General features: G+C 35.7%; 1 protein-coding gene across 1 annotated transcript; it reads right to left on the reverse strand.

Moving 5' to 3' along the window:
* Positions 1 to 374: 374 nt before the first annotated feature.
* On the reverse strand, positions 375 to 13,146 carry LOC125677598 (lachesin-like). The gene is made up of 8 exons (XM_048915717.2): positions 13,012 to 13,146; positions 10,014 to 10,123; positions 9,859 to 9,934; positions 3,956 to 4,129; positions 3,496 to 3,653; positions 2,685 to 2,886; positions 2,171 to 2,401; positions 375 to 565 (listed from the first exon to the last, which is right to left on the reverse strand). The coding sequence occupies exons 1-8, from the start codon at positions 13,055 to 13,057 to the stop codon at positions 513 to 515; spliced, it is 1,050 nt and encodes a 349-aa protein (XP_048771674.2). The 5' UTR covers positions 13,058 to 13,146; the 3' UTR covers positions 375 to 512.
* Between the last annotated feature and the right edge of the window lie 4,374 nt (positions 13,147 to 17,520).

Below are 17,520 nucleotides of genomic sequence, written 5' to 3' on the forward strand. Positions count from 1 at the left end.
CAACCTTTAACTGGTTTAAGTGCTGCCTGACGTGTTTCACACCGACTGTTGGACCGTTCTTTGCACACTTATTTTGACTACGGATTGCTATATTTAACAGATACAAATATAGATCTAACGACAGGTGTTACCGCTCGACAGAGCTTACACCTCTTAGGCACCTGATCCCACCTCTTTCTTGTGCAGAAGTCCGTGTTTGCCGTATTTTAAATTTTGTAGTTTCAATAGTAGTCATGATATCGATCACTGTTACTTTCACCTTTTCATTAACCCGTTTTTCTATAAGCACCGATGGCCCAAGGTTTTAGCAGATCACAATATCTGTCCAGAGCCCCGAACAAAACACAATCGGGATTTGAATTTTCACACTGGAGTGTAATTGTGGAAATGTTTTAATATTATTTCAAGAAAGAAATGGTTAAAGTATGCATAAAACAATAACACATGGGAGGCAAATGCCATATACCAATATATGGTTTCCCAGATTCCTATACAACAAATTCAAACTCTTCCTAGGCGTCACCTTTAATGGTTGGACACTTTGCACCTTGACACTCCAACGTTTCTAAAAATAAAAAGGAGAATATTGATAATCAAACATTGGTACTTTGAAAGTCTTCTTCAAAATTTCAGCGATTCTTCTATATAGTGTTCTCATACGTTTTCATCATAGGGATATAGTTCATGGTTCAGTTTTATCAACAGATTGGGTGTTGCCTTTATCTAGATATGCAATGCTATTTTAATAATATCTGAACGATATTCATATGAAAAATTATAAACATTCATTTAGATGTGTTTTTCATAACACATACATAATCAATAATCCAGGTAACAACATTTGGCCACTTAATTTGAATTCGAAGGTTTTTTTTCTCTCTCCACTTTACCTGAATAGTTTACTCTAACCCCAGAGATAATTCATCTACATTGCTCTACTCAATAACATTTGTTGCCGTGTACGTGTCGTATCGTTACCTCGACGAGGTGAAATGTTTCATTCACACCACTGTGTTTGTTAAAACAAAATGTTGATATCATATGATAATGGACAACCAGTCCGTATATGTTACGATGGTAAACAAAGTGTTTCTGAGGACGTCATGTAGCTTGATCACTGTGCATGTCATTTATTTCGAATATAAACATCGTGATAGCTTTTACGAATGATAAATCATAAAATAAAATTTTGAATATACAGTGTATAATACGTTTAATCTATAAATCAGGTGTTATACTTAATCCATTATATTAGATACAAAATAAATCCGACTTCCCCACATTTCTGTGACATTTGTACATATATTGGGGTGGGGGGGGGGGTGGGGGGTGGGGGTAATCTGCCTAAACAATGTCCTTCTAGTTTCTTATGAGCTTTGCTAAGGTTTATAAATAGTTCAAAAATACACAGGTATACTTATTTTATTGAGTTAGGTTCATTTAAACTTGTCCAATAATTTCGGTTTTAATCTTCTGGAGTCAATATTACCTGGCGTTCGCATCATTGCTTTTACAACTTAATTCCACTAGAGCACTGCAATGTACCACTGCACTGAATACATGTAAGTAGTACGACTAGAATGACAAATGTGGTTTGTATCACTCGGTTTAACACGCCTGTTCAATGAGCATTGGGAGACAAGGTTAAACAAAACCTGAACTCTTTAACACCTTGCTATTACTGTACTTAAATATATGACAATAGAACGTAAATATATTCATTGCATTTATTAGGAAAAACATTCAAAATTAGAAGTGTCGCGTTGTCACTTAAGGTTAAATTGATTACTGATATTATTCACATGCTTGTGTGATCGGTGGACGGGGAATGTGTGCTCCTCCTAGGCACCTGATTCCACCTCTGATATGACGAGGGGTCCATGTTTGCCTAAATCTATTTTGTGTTGAGAGGTTGATCACTGTTCGTTATCTTCACCGCTTTGTGTTAGAAATACGTGAGTTTTCATTACAATGGAGTACAGTCTGAAACAATACAATACCGTTTGCTTGTATAGAAATAAGATAAATATCCCTGATATAAGCTCTTTGACAGCGAGGTCCCTGTGCTTTATATTGCATTATCAATATGTAAATAGTATTGGGGTTTCAGCTAGCAAGGGGGTAGCTGCAAATGGTACATTGTTATATTACAGTCCGCGTTTCTACTCACCAAACAACGTAAAAGTTGTCTTTCCTTCTCCATATCTGTTCTTCCCTACACAATAGTATTTCCCATAGTCGCTAGCCTGAACATTATTCACAGTAAGAGAGTGCCAAACCTCTTCCTCGTGAAAAAGGCTTATGTAATGTTTGGTCATGCGATAATGGTCATCGTTCTGAATTAAAGCGCGGTTTCCATCGGCACTGTCCTTCATCCATGTTACAGTGGGCTGTGGGTATCCTGCCAATCAAACGACAAGTGCATGGATGTACTGAAGAACATGCTAAGTTATACATGGAAATGTGTAATTTGAGGAGTGCACAGCTTTTTGAGACTCACTTTTAGGGCAGAAATGAGAATACATTTGCACCTGTTAAACATCCAAACATTTGATCATTATACAGCTCAATTACATAGTTATTTAAACCAACACATTTTCTAGAAGGCTTTCTTGATTTCATTATGTTTTCATTTTGCCTATTTAATTCCGCATGTTGCTTAACAATAAAAGATATCTGTGTACCTTTAACTATACATGTTAACTTTGCATTGAATAATCTGTTCTGTGCCTGGCCCACTACAGACTGCACTGGTGTGCAGATTGGTGGACAAAATACTCTGATTTGCACTTTCCAGCTGTCCGGGGGGTTGATTCCATTCTCAGCCACGCAGGTGTATGCACCACGATCATCCCTTTGGAGGTTTCTCAAGTTCAGTTGACCTCCCTAAAACGATGACATTGAAAGTACATTGTACATGCATGCGGCTTGGTTTCCGTTTTCATTAATTTTAATTTGCACCTTCTTAGAATATATTTGCTCACATAGACATAACTAGCCTTTCTTGATATACTAAACATTTCGACCAAGGATTTATTATTGAGGATGGTAGGAATTCTTCATCAAGATCTTGCACAAAGCTACCGTAACATGATACTCCTGTTATGAAGGTAGAATTGGAAAGACCATTGAATTATAATTCCAAACAGGGCACTTAACGAAAGTTACGGGTTCGAGGATCAAAACCGAGATCTCCTGGGACAGGTAGTGTATTAAATACGATATCTATCCTACCACGAACAGTGGTTTACTTTAGTAAAGGCTTTATTGGTTTCACTCAAAAGCACGTCATGGTGATGTAATTCATTTTACTGATAAACTCGGGATGGATTCATTTTATTCAACCTTTCAAATTGCTGTAATGGTCTCTTTTCATTTGAAATATGGTGATTCAATCTCATAATTATACACAAAAAACATACCTTAAAAATGTAGATTTAAGAAACACCTAATTCAAAATGATTATCTATCTACTTTGAAGAATTGTTTTGTGACCTGAATTTGGAATCCTCCATTCGGCAGTTCTTTTCGATCCTCTCTCCTCCATGTGATATTTGGGGATGGTACTCCAAAAGCTTCACAGTTCAATGTTAGATTAGATCCAATCATTTGCTCGTAAAAGGAAATCCTACCTGGTGTGATTGATGGAGGAACTGAAAGAAAAATATGCATCAGCGTAAATATTGTGTACTTAAGGTATTTAGATCATTCCTTGATATAAAAGCAAATATCCAATGTCATGAAAACAAAAGAGCAAGTATAATTCCCCATAGTTATAGTTCCATACCTCTTGATTACAGTAAAACAGCGTCTACAATTACTCATGACATCAGTGTCATGGACTTGTATAACGATGTATTCTCCTGTATCCGTTATTTTTACTTTTACCTGCAAACTAGGACTTGTAAAGATATAATGAAACAGGGGTCTGTTATTTCTAGTATATGAGACTTACCGTGCACAACGAGTGTCCCAGTCTTCGTTGGCCATTTGTTTCTATCCAAACCCGGAATGCTGATGACACAATTGTAGTCTCCTCCATCCACAAAGTCTAAGTTGCGTACCACAAGCATGTAGGTTGTTTTCATTTCATCTCTAGTAACCTGTATATCATATTTAGACTGGATACCTGAAAGCAGATTTCTTTTCATATACATGTAAATGCATTGTGTAATCCCAACTCACAGTAAGTTTTTCACCATATATATCGTATATGTAACCTGACCCAAACCTAGATACACTCGTATGATATGCTCCATAATTAAAGTCTGCCCATATAAGTTAATACAAAAGACAAAGGTAATAATCTTCATTTAGCAAAATGCATATAATTTCTGAGTTACTTGAGCAGTATATTGATTCAAATAGCAACAACGACGAATCGTTTAGCCTTGAAGACAGTCATTTTAGTTCTACGGAGTTGTTTTTTTTATCGAAATTGTAAACGCATTAAAGGTGAAATTTGAAGTTTGCTATGTCAGAGAATATGTGTAAGCTATGCATACAATGCGTATTTTGCTGCCCTTTAAACATTGATCTTGAAGTCGTTCAGCTGCGACACATTGCGGTTATACCAGAAATTCCACTGTTTTAGGTATACCCAAAATGAATATTCAAATCTCAGAAAATGCAATAATTTGCGGCTTGTAGTTATATCCAAATGTCTACTATATGAAAACGTACCATTCAGATTGTCGCTAATAGTAAATCCAACACAAGAAAATTTGTATCTGTGCATAGCTACAAATCATGACCCACATATCATTGTGAGGTCATCATGTGATGGAATACGACGTATATTTTCATTTGTTTTGCTGAGAGGCGGACCAAGTAAAGAAGCAAACACTGCCTTTCCCCAGTGAGAAATGTATTTTAAAAAAAACAACAGGCCAATGTTTACTTGGTATCATGATAGAACAGTCTTCAAATGTCTCAGTCCATCAGAATTTAGCAATTTACGTTATGTTTTAGAGGAGGATTTTGGTAGGCTAGAGGCTAGGACTTCATTCTTGGGGTTTAACAGTTAGTCAGAGCAAATGCAGAAATTATTAGGAAGCAAGTTGTAAAACTCATAGCAGCTGCGGGATAAGGTATTTCAAATTTTGCAGGAATAGCTACAAATGGGACTAGTGTTATGATAGGGTGTAAGGCTGGTGTGGTCAAGCAACTGAAGGGTCTCTCTCTCTCTTCTTTCTACACACTATATTGACCATAGCCTTGCACTTAGTATTGATAGTGCTGCGAATATGGTTCCCTGTCTTGTCATGTTTCAGGAAATGTTCATTGCGTTATACAAGTACTTCCAAAACACTGTTAAGCTTGATGCTGTTCTGTTTGTCTTGAACTGTAGTTCTCTCAAGATGACGAAGTTTTTTGTTATATTAGGTATTTAAGTTCTGAAGGTGCTTTTGATGCTGATGTAAAAACCCACACTTTAATTCTCTTTGTTTTAGAGGAGGAATATGCCAAACCTGTTAGTCGTCTCAAACTAATTTCATGTTGTACGTTTCTCTACTATGCTCATTTCTTGTCTGATGTGCTGAATCACCTGTGTTTCCTCTGTAAGCAGTCCCAGCAATATCACATTGACTACTCTTCCTTCACTCCGCAGTGTCAGTTATCTTTCCTTAAGCAGATTCCCTCTTCGCTTTGTGCTGCTTCTACTTAGCTACATATATATACTTTTGAGTTTCAAGGTCATGTTTTAGGGATAGTTTTAAGCAGAGAGATAAAGATGTGTCATTACCCATCTCCCAGAAAACTTTTGCCACACTTGGCTAATTTCTGAATTCGTGTTCATTTACTCATTCTGTTGACTTAGAGGTTCGGAAATTTACGAGTCTCATGAGTTTGGGAGACAAATGGGCAGCAACATTTCTTCATCAACAGTTAAGGATATTGCGTAGTTCAGTGTTAGAAATCTTTCTATTTATCTAGCTGTAGGATACTTAGATAAAGGAATGTTTCTTGATGTCAGCTAAGGACATTGCGCATTTTAGTGTTAGAAATCTGTCTATTTATCCAGTTGTAGGACACTTAGATAAAGAAATGTTTTCTTATAACAGTTAAGGATATTGCGCAGCTTAGTTTTGGAAAAAGAAATTCTATTTAACCAGCTGTATGATAATTAGCTAAGAGAATGTTGGTTTTCTGTTTCACTGTTGACTGTGAGATGGACTTCTCCAGACTTAACTTGATTGAAACAGACTTCAAGAATTCCTTGAAATCTGAATCCCTCTCCAATCTGATGACAATTTCCATTGAAGAGCCAGCTTTTGACTGTTTTAACTTTAGCAATGCATTTGCGGTGTGAACCAAAATGAAAATTAGATATAATTTGCAGTGAAACTGTGATTTTCTAAACCTGATATTGTGGAACTTTGAAAGTTTCACTAGCTAGATACATGAGTGAAACTGTGGCAATACAGTTAAAGTGTACATGCATATATTCATGATTATGAGGATATTGCAGTAAAAATATGATTGCTTGACCCCGATATTGTGAAACTGTAGTGGTTAACATAATTTATAACTAGCTTTTTATTAAACACATTGGAAATTGTTTATTTCATTGTATTCAATTATAGGCAATGCAATGTTCTTTGATTTGTCTGTGTTTGAAATTCAATGAAGTAAACTTTGTGACCAAAACAGTAGGAAATAGAACAGTTATGTCGTTTATTTGTATGCAAGATACAAATGTCAAATTTACAGTATGTGACATGTTGAAGTCGACACGCAAGGTTGCGACACAGAGTTCTGATCCAGTTTGAGCCCTACATACACCTGTATACATAGCTAGTAAATATTTGTAATATGTTGATTTTGACAGTTTTTAGAATTGGTTCCAATTACTGCAGCATGAGCACAATTCGCATTGCATTGTGGGTAGCTATTTGCATTGCATTGTGATAGTTTTTCGCATTCCATTGTGTTAGTTTTTCGAATTGCATTGTGGTAGCTATTCGTATTGCATTGTGTTAGGTATTCGCATTGCATTGTGATAGCTATTTGCATTGCATTGTGGTAGTTTTTCCGCATTCCATTGTGTTAGTTTTTCGAATTGCATTGTGGTAGCTATTCGTATTGCATTGTGTTAGGTATTCGCATTGCATTGTGATAGCTATTTGCATTGCATTGTGGTAGGTATTCCGCATTGCATTGTGTTTAGGACACATCGCATGTTTTTAAACTTTTTAAATTTTTTCAGCAAAATTAATTCATTTCATACCTAAAACTACTTTACATGTGTTTTAAATGAAACAGTTTGCGTAGTTTTCGAGTTTGAAAGCGATGAACTTCCAACGCTGCGATATGCATATTTTCTTCGATATTTTACGCGCCATTATCTGTGACGTCATATGCGACTTCGAGCAAGAAGATTTGAAAACAGTTGTTAGCCATTTCATAAACAGATTAGATTTAATTGACAAACAAACAATTATTACATTAACAGCTTGTAAATAACACTGTATTAGGGTGTTTTGTGCCGTTTAAGGGTGTACTTGCTGTCAGTAGAGAGGATTTGGACTGGGTTTTTTTTTTCAATTTTCGAAGGAAGGTATGAGGGACAAGACGTCAATATTTTTTGTCAGCACAACGACTTTGCGATAAAAAAAACCCAGTAGAATTTGTCCCTGTACTTTTTCAAACAAGCACTTGGACAAAGACGTAGATAAACTGCGAGAAAATGCTTTTATCGAAGCTACGCACTGTTACATATAGGCCTACGGCATATGCTTTCCGTTCTGCTCTCAAATTCAATACACACTCGCACCAACTGACCTTAACCTTGTAACAATATATAGGCAGAACTTTGCTTGCAGTGTCTACCGGCTGGTAGTTTTAAAAAAGAAATTTAAAGATAAAAAATAATTGAACTTTCAATTATAAATAATAAAATATAATATTTCCCAACTTTGAATTGAATTATAATGCTTTAATTTGCTTTAAGGAACGCGTACGTGTTTACAACAACAGCACGCCGCGCTCCCACTTCCTAAGTAACAACGTGTAGATAACAAAAAATAGTGATTAATAAAATTACTTGAATAAAATAATTTAAAAGTATTGTGATTTTCACAATAAGGCTGATCATTATTATTATTATATTTTTCGAATTGCACTAGTGACAGTAGGCTTAGTTGTCAATGATGCATAATCGTATCATAATTTAGGCCTATCTAACTTCTCCAAAAATAAATTTAATAATAATTGCACTGTTTATTTTAGAAAAGCAACAACGCTAATTACAGTTGTTTACAGAAATGGTATTACCAAATTGTATTTAGACAGTGATCCCATGTAAACATTATTTACTCTCAAATTTATGCAGATTTCATACTCGCTTTCCTCGCTACATTTCGGTCGCTATTTGTATGCACTGGTGGCTAAAAGATATGACTCGGGAAATTTGTCAACATCGAGATAAATGTTATCCATGATAAATAAATTAGGCCCCTAAAACCCTAGTTTTTAAAAATATCTAACACTACTTTTACAACAAGTTGATCGACGAAGGTCGCATATGACGTCACTGTACCATGTGACTACCTATCTAATTAACTAGGCTTTTTGAAATCGGGGCTTAGATTTAAGTCCGTATTATGGCTAATTATCGCAATACTTCAGCGAACGAACTATTAGAATTAATTTCTATAAGCATAAGGAAGACAAAATGCATATAATTATGTTTATGTTGAAAACACGAGATGTGTCCTTTACGTATGCGCATTGCATTGTGTTAGGTATGCGCATTGCATTGTGGTAGGTATTTGGATTGCATTATGTTAGGTAATCGTATTGTATTGTGTTAGGTATTCGCATTCCATTGTGTTAAACATTTGCATTGTATTGTGGTAGGTATTCGCATTGTATTGTGTTAGCTAGATTATAGGAGGTTACCATGTGCAATGTGAAACAACATGTATATGCTGTGTGTAAATTTGATCAGTGTGGATTTGCTTTACATACAATATGTCGATTTGATATATCCATGTGAGCTGGAAATAAAGGACACCACAGAGTCGTCAACTTCTGCTTCATACTTAGATATTTTATTGAAAGTAGACATTAACGGCCAACTAACAACTTAACTGTATGACAAACGGGATGATTTCAGCTTCTCCATCGTCAACTTCCCACATTTATGTAGCAATATTCCATTATCACCTGCATATGGTGTTTATATATCTCAACTGATTCGATATACAAGAGCTTGTTCTGGGTATAGTCAGTTTTTAAATCGAGGTAAGCTACTGCCAAACTAGTTGATGGTACAGGGATTTCAACAGTCTCGATTGAAGTCAGCATTTCGCAAATTCTCTGGTCATTATAACGATCTAGTTCGTCGATACAACCTCGCATTGGGTCAAATGCTGTCTGACGTGTTTCATACCGATTGTTAAGCCGTTCTTGGCACACTGATTTTGACTGCGGATAACTCCGTTTACCTGATCAGGATATGGGGCTCACGGAGGGTGTGACCGGTCAACAGGGGATGCTTACTCCTCCTAGACACCTGATCCCACCTCTGGTGTGTCCAGGGGTCCGTGTTTGCCCAACTATCTATTTTGTATTGCTTGTGGGAGTTATGAGATTGATCACTGTTCGTTATCTTCACCTTGCATACATACACTGCAAATTCTATGTGACGTAAACACGCCTTCAGATTAAATACAGGGCAGTGGTTGGTGGAATCTGTCACTTTATAATAAGTCAAAATGAATACGACATACGCTTTCTCTTCGAAACTCACCTCTTTGAAGATGTTGTTTGTGGTTTAAAGGTATTCACAGTAGCGGTTTACATTCAATTTGATGACTTAATTTTAAGTTATATAAATGAAACTTTTCTTGCCTTCATACACGGAGTCATCCTCGCTTATGAACGTTGTTGGATGTATTTCAGGGCTCCCAACATATATCCATAGTACCTAGATAAAGAACACTAGTTGGCACACAAGAACTCTATGAATTTATTCATTCAGATAGATAGATAGAAAGATGACCCACCTTTTGACCTGGACCTTTATTAATCACTGTGCAGTTCAGGTATCCTGTCTCATGACCTTTTTTGATGTCGGGTAAAATATCACCTACGATTTCGGGTTTCTTGGCACCCACTGGAATAAGAAAAATACTATAAGCATTATACTATTTTGACACTGACCGTCACTAAAAATCCGTCGGGATCTTCGTATTAAAACTATGACATATTTCAATATCAAACTGATCCCGTGGCGTACCGGTGTTGTAGCATAGAATTTCCCCCCACATAGACATTACCTCCGGGAAAACGGGCCCAGGTTAGACATCCCCCCTGGAAAGATGGGCCTGGCATAGAATTTCTCCCAAGGAAGAATTAACCCGGGCCCAACCCCCCAACCCCTAGGAAAAACCGCCCCAGTATAGAATTTCTCCTTAAATGACAGTACGCTCCCCCCTCCCCTCTTCTTACATTTTAGCTATGTATCCGTTTCCAGTTCTATTACTAGAATTTTCTTGCTTATCTAGACCCACGAATTCCTATTATTTTTTTTTTTATTTTGAGCAGAGTCTTCTGTATCACAATCATCATCATATGTTTTTTTAAAGGAAATTATTCAAATTGTGTAATGGTATATCATAATTCATTCATACATCTCAATTTTCTGCTGTTATCTACCAGAACTAACATCTGAAATAGTGAAGTTGGGAAGAAGTTAATGTATTTTCAATTTACGATTTCGAATTTAATTATACAGTGCATCTAATTTACTTTTTAGATATTTTAATTGTATATCTTTTAGTCGACTTTTTACGAAAATCCCTAATGATATTGGCCATCTTTAAAGTCTTTTGGGAAGCATATTGTATTTACTATACGCAATTCAAAGTTTTCAGCGTGTAAACCCAACTTCAACATCTAACAAAATCATTTTCTTTTATAAACATCGTAATATTACTTAGCGCATATCTATTGCATTAAACTACAGCAATTCAACAGCACATATTTATTTCTTTTTGTAACTTTTTTTGATAGCATGTACCTCTTTATAGCAATTATAACAATTTTCATTGATTATTATCTTCAATTGCATGGGTTTGCTTCATTCGATATTTATTCAAAAGCTTCTACATGAGAAGAAAAAGATTCCGGTCGATGAAATCCGGAAACACGACGGGAAAAATTCTATATCAGGGCGATTTTTCCGCCTAGGGGGACATTCTATACTAACTTTGTACATATGGGGAAATTATATGCTGGGGCGCTTTTTCCTCCTATGGGGGAAGATCTATCCCCGACCCGTTTTTCCGGGGGGGGGGGTCTATGCCGGGGAAGTCTATGCTACAACATCGGGTTACAATAGGTCCCCAGTACCCCTTGTCTATCTGAAGAGGCGACTTAATGGGGAATTGCATAGGCCTAAATGTTGCAGGACTTCACCGGCAATGATGGCGACCGCATATCAGCAAAAGACGTGAACAATATAAAATCAATCGATCAATCAATTTCAATCTTTTGATTTGCGGAAGTTTATACCATTGATAACATAATCGATTGTAAGTCATTTAGATTCAGAGAATCCAGTGTCTTTTAATTATGATGAATTATGTTGATGATCATTCTCGACCATGGGCTGAATAAATAAAAGAAGGACTTGATACCTTATTAGAATGGATAAAAAAGTATAAGTGAAATATTAAAATGTACATATTCAACACATCAAAATAAAAGTACCATATATCCTTCTACGTTTAGTAAAGCAAAGGGGATCAAAAGAATTAGATAGGTTGTACGAGGAACATCTCTTGGTACCAGCTGACAAAATCTATAACAATATTGTCTTTGTATCTAAAACTAATTATTACAACTGTATATTAAACGAACTTTGCAATACAAAATAGAGAGTTGGGCAAACACGGACCCTTGGATATACAAGAGGTGGGATCAGGTGGCTTGGAGGAGTAAGCATCCTTTATCGACCGGTCACACCCGCCGTCAGTCCAACATCTTGATCGGACAAACGGAGTTATCCGTAGTCAAAATCAGTGTGTCAAGAACTTTTTAATTACGGTAATTTTAGATTATAATGCACTTTTCGTGTCGTAGTTATACACAGTTATTCGGCTTGACGATCTTTCTCACGGTTAAAACGTCATGGTCGACAAATTGATCAATTTCCAGCTTCAATGTCCTCTTAGATAAAAATCACTGGAAAATATGACAACATATGCAAATATGAACCAAACCGAATATATCCTACGTTATATTTTGAAAGTGCATTAGCGGTTTATGATAGGAAGACTTGAGTCACTAAGCCTTTGCTTCCCTGAGTTACAGAACTCGTGAATATTGTCTGCGTACAATGTACTTTCAGCTGTTTTTTGTTTGTTCATTCAATGAATTGTCGGCATTCAGTGTATATTTCAGGACCACAATTATTATCTGTTTATCATCCTTTGATAGTCAGATGATAGATTAGCTGTTGCCCTACAGCTATTGAAAATTTAGCGACTGTCATTTATATGTACAGTTTGTGACCATATAGGGATATTTGTCATTTTATTTTTATTTTGATCATTCCATACATTTTCTTTTTATGTTTCGTTGGAAATTCGTTGGAAATTCCAAGTTGATATATTTCATATATCATACAGGATTTTAGTTTTTGAGAACACTCCAGGACTTTCCCCATCTTTATCTGCAACATTTTAGGCCTATATGCAGGCATACATTTTATCATGCCACATCCACACCTGTTGTGGCACGGGACTTCGGTTTTTGGCGGTCTCAACTGAATTTAACTCAACCCCATTTCATTTTCTCTTACGACAAGCAGTCCCACCTGTCGTAGCTCTATATCTTGATCAGATGAACGGTATACCAATAGCATTATCTCATAACTCATCTGATATTTTCAATGACTTTAGCACCGGTCTATTAGAAACTAAACGCATGTACTAAATAGCCAGTAAAACTGTTGAACAATGAAGGTGTCGTTATGTTTGAGTTTTCAAGTATTCTTACCTTGGTGTTGTGGACCCAACAAGATTATTGCCACGATAAACAGCATTTCCGATCTTCTCTTTTTTGAGCTAGTGAATTATCATCAATGATGACAGTATATTTATACTAGCTTTTAAACCTTCGCAGAAATTGATACTAAATGTTTCGTAGAAAATGAGTGAATAAAAAAAAAAAGGACGGAGATAACGAGGATGGCTCCCGGGAGTTAACCATATGTGTCGCTCTATTATTCAAATTTCAGATTTTGATTTGATGGACATAAGCATTAAAAATGATGATAATATCAATGTGTTGTCGGTTCCATAGTTATTGAAAATATCATAATATCTGTAAATGCATGAAATTACAGAACACTATCATTTACGTTTAGAGTACTATTTCAAGATCAAATAAAGAAAAAATAATACAGCAGCAAAAATTGTGAAAATACTTTGAAACGATTGACATTAAACGCAGATTTACATAGGTAACACTACTCTTGTTGCATACCACTATAGCTAGTGATAATCGTTAGATTACCTTTCGATTCATCTGTTTGTCTAACAATCGTCCTGCACTGTGTGGAGAAATCAGCTTATAAGACAGGGGTTTATATGTTAAGACTGAATATGAATTCTGACAGCATATAGAGGTGTCTCAACATCAAAATCACTAGCATGACCTTGCTGTTCTGGGAGAAGGTCAAGGCTATATAGTTCATGGTAGACAACAAAGGCCATGCGATAATATATATATATATATATATATATATATATATATATATGTGTGTGTGTGTGTGTGTGTGTGTGTGTGTGTGTGTGTGTGTGTGTGTGTAAGTTCTGCTTTAAATAGTTCAGAATACATAACATGTTTATTACATATATTTCATTCAAACGTATATCGTGGTTTAAGGTCACAAGATTAAGCTCCGTGACAACACAAAGTCCTGCCATAAGAATGCATATACAAAATATGAAAGCCCTTCCTGAACCCGTTTTAGAGATATTCAATAAATAACGATTTTGTCCGCAAACTATCCTCTCGAGACTTGAAATTAGAAAACAACGTGTTCACAAAGTACTAAAGGTCTACCTGATTCAGTTGAGGAGAAAATAAATAAAGCATGGAGTTTATAAAGTAGGTAAAACTTTAAGGTCGCAAGGTCAAACACCATTTTGTCACATGAAAGAGTTTGCCATAAAAACTGTATTCAATATACATCTAAGACAGCTCTAAGTGAAATTGTTCAGGACATATATAAAACTCGTATGTTACATTTACTTCAAAGTAGGTCAAATTTCAAGGTCAAGGTCATAGCATTAAAAATCGTTGGACCACAGAAAATGTCTTGCCTCAAGTAAGATATATATGATACACATGAATGTGAAATTGTTCACTATTTAAGAGTTAAGCGTAAGGTCAAAGTTTTGAAATTTAGCTCAAACGCTAAAATCAAACTTACAACGTGAAAGCTAAAGATATCGAACTGATTCAATCTCATAACTCATAATTGAAAAATAAAGAGTCGGACAAACACGGACCCCTGGATATACCAGAGGTGGGGTCAGGTGCCTATGAGGAGTAATCATCCTCGTCGACTGGTAAAGGACCATGTACAGACTATAAGGTCTACCTCATACGGAATATTTATCAAAATTATGAAAAGTTTTTAATACTTTAGAGGATATTGAATAAACTCAATTTTCTTTAAAAGAAATTAAAAAAAAAAACAACCTCTAAGGTGAAAGTAATACAGGTAAAAACTTTGACGCCAAAGAAAAGGTTTTGCCATAAGAAATATGTACATGAAATATGAAAGCATTATCACGTATCATTCTAAAGTTATGAGCAAGTTTAAAGTTTCCGGCAGACAGAAAGACGGGGATGAATACCGGTATGTCCTGAATGATTGTCACAGGGCATAACACAATTAACTCTACACAACTTGGGAACATTTGCAATTTGGTTATATATGGGTTGACCCTGCTACCGTGGGAAAAATGTTTGAATTATAATTTCCTGCAATTCCAAATAAAAATATGATCTCTCATTCTTCCCCAACCATGAAACCATTATTTGAACATTCTTAAATCTACTATAAGTCAGAACACTTTCATATGAAATTAAACGTTTCTGGCCCATCGATTTTTGGAAATATTTTTGAAAAGATTTCCCGATACATTCACATTGCGCCCTTTGATCCTGTGCTCCTGCTCTAAGTCTGTTGTCATGATTTGAACAATCTTCAATCTTCTCTATGTCAGCAGGCTTTCATTTGAATTTCAATATCTTTAGCCCAGGGATTCTTGACAAGATTTTGAAAAATACAACACTTTGCTCCCAAAATGTGGTCCTATCCTTCACCCGAGGACCAGGACAATGGGACTCTCTCTCTCTCTCTCTCTCTCTCTCTCTCTCTCTCTCTCTCTCTCTCTGTGTGTGTGTGTGTGTGTGTTTGTGTGTACTGGATAGGATAGATGTAAGGTGGTCATAGTGCAATAAAAAAAGACATCGAAGTTTTGAAACATTAATTGGATACATTTACTAATACCCCTATTATTAATAATTACGTTGGAATTTGCTGTATACGTTTTTTATTTTGAAAGTGGAAGTTGCACATCGAATATTGCTCTATTAAACCTCTTAAATGTGATAAAACTGATTTCGTAGAATTCGAGTGAACACAAAAATTAAAAACGAGGTCGAAGCCATAGAGGATAGCTCCCGGGTGTGGACCATATGTATCGCTCAATTACTGAAATGTTAGATTTATTTTGTTATCACCAGCTTTAAAAAAATGATAATTTCGATTCAGTTCCACATCATAATTTACCCACTTTCATAAAATACAAGGGACTGTGATCTGTGTTATGATTGTTATACGGAATAACCATTAAAAAAATTAAATAGAGAGCAATTTGAAAACTCTCTTGCCTGCATTTTTATGGAGAGAGAGAGAGAGAGAGAGAGAGAGAGAGAGAGAGAGAGTTTAGTTCATTTTCAATTTAAATGCATTTATTGCAGAAGTGTATAGAACGTTTTATTGGCTTAAGGAATTATAAAGAAGTTGACACATGTCACTGGGTGATACAATAGGTGTGTCTGTAAATTGTATATAATTGCTGTGTTGGTTTAAAATTGGTGTGTCATATTTATAGTACGAATTCCCGAATAATAATTAATTTCGATGTATGCATATGTTGTACACGATGTCTACCATTGAACAAACATATATGAATTATGATAACGAGCTTAATGTAATATCTTGAACAATGGAGATTAATCATTATAAAATTTTACACGGAGTGCAAAATAAGACTACTAAAGAGTATGATAATTTATGAATACACACACTTAGGTGCAGAAACCAGCGGAAGTAACACACCGTATGCATCACATTATCATAGGCGGAAAATATGCTAATATTTCCATGACTAATTAGTAATCGCGTCGATGAAGTAAAACATAGTGTATGGATACGCTGTATCAGACTGACTTTCCTGCATTATTTGCGGATACATTACTATATGTAGACTTGTAGGTTTCAATGCACAGGGAAGTGAACGATATTTTGAAAACAAAATGTAAAATGCCTCTTAGCCCGATTGATTGGTGAAAAATCGCTCACTTGATGAGGAAAGCACAAAATTTGGTATAGTACTACTTTTAGGTCGACTATGTAACATTACCTATGAAACCACATTTTAAAATTCAAGATCGCAGATATGTTTCATAATGGCCACCATATGGCATTTGTTTTAGCTTTTTTGTTTGATACCATCATCATTTTTAATCCTAGAAATTCAAAATCTGCAGTGGTGGTTTTGCTGGTTCCTTGGGAAGCTCTAATAATTTAAATGTGCAAAAATTCAGCATGACCCTCATTTCGTAAAATGGCCATCCTTGGCATTTGCTTTGCTTGATTGCTTAATAACATCAACAGTTTTTGGTAGTTTAAGTTTTACATAAGAGATGTATGTAACCGCAGAATGGCGTATGTTTTTCCTTGTGTGTATTTTTTTTAAAATTAACATAGCTATGCTTGATGATAGAAGTTCAAAATTTAACACAATTGATATATGGTGGTTAACTTCAAGAAGTGGCGAAGATAGCGAACAGTGATCAATCTCACAACTCTTGTAAGGAATACAAAATAAAGAATTGGGGGGAACGAACCTACATGGATATATCAGAGGTGGGATTATGTGGCTAGGAAGAGTAAACATTCCCTTTCGACCGTTCACACCCGCTGTATGCCCTATGTCTTGGTCAGGACAAACAGCAATTTACCCAAATGGCAATTTGTATTGGGAAACTAGATCTGCATAAGGATCATATAATTTGCGAATAACTGACTTTGACAAATGCGACTGTTAAAACCCCTGTACCATCAACTTGTTGGTCAGTAGCCTGCCTAGATTTAAAAACTGATCTCGTATATCCAGGGGCCCGTGTCTGCCCAACTCTTAATTTTGTATTACTAATAGGAGTTACAAGATCGATCGCTGTTCGTTACCTTTACATTTCACC

This window comes from Ostrea edulis, chromosome 3, assembly GCF_947568905.1.
Source record: "Ostrea edulis chromosome 3, xbOstEdul1.1, whole genome shotgun sequence".
Lineage (NCBI taxonomy): Eukaryota > Metazoa > Mollusca > Bivalvia > Ostreida > Ostreidae > Ostrea > Ostrea edulis.

Coding starts and splice junctions, on each gene's coding strand:
- LOC125677598 (XM_048915717.2), bottom strand. CDS start 13,057: ATGCTGTTTATCGTGGCAATAATCTTGTTGGGTCCACAACACCAAG. Junction 9,935..10,013: donor ATAAAGGTCCAGGTCAAAAG/GTGGGTCATCTT, acceptor TTCTTTATCTAG/GTACTATGGATATATGTTGG. Junction 2,887..3,495: donor ATGGAGGATTCCAAATTCAG/GTCACAAAACAA, acceptor TCATCGTTTTAG/GGAGGTCAACTGAACTTGAG.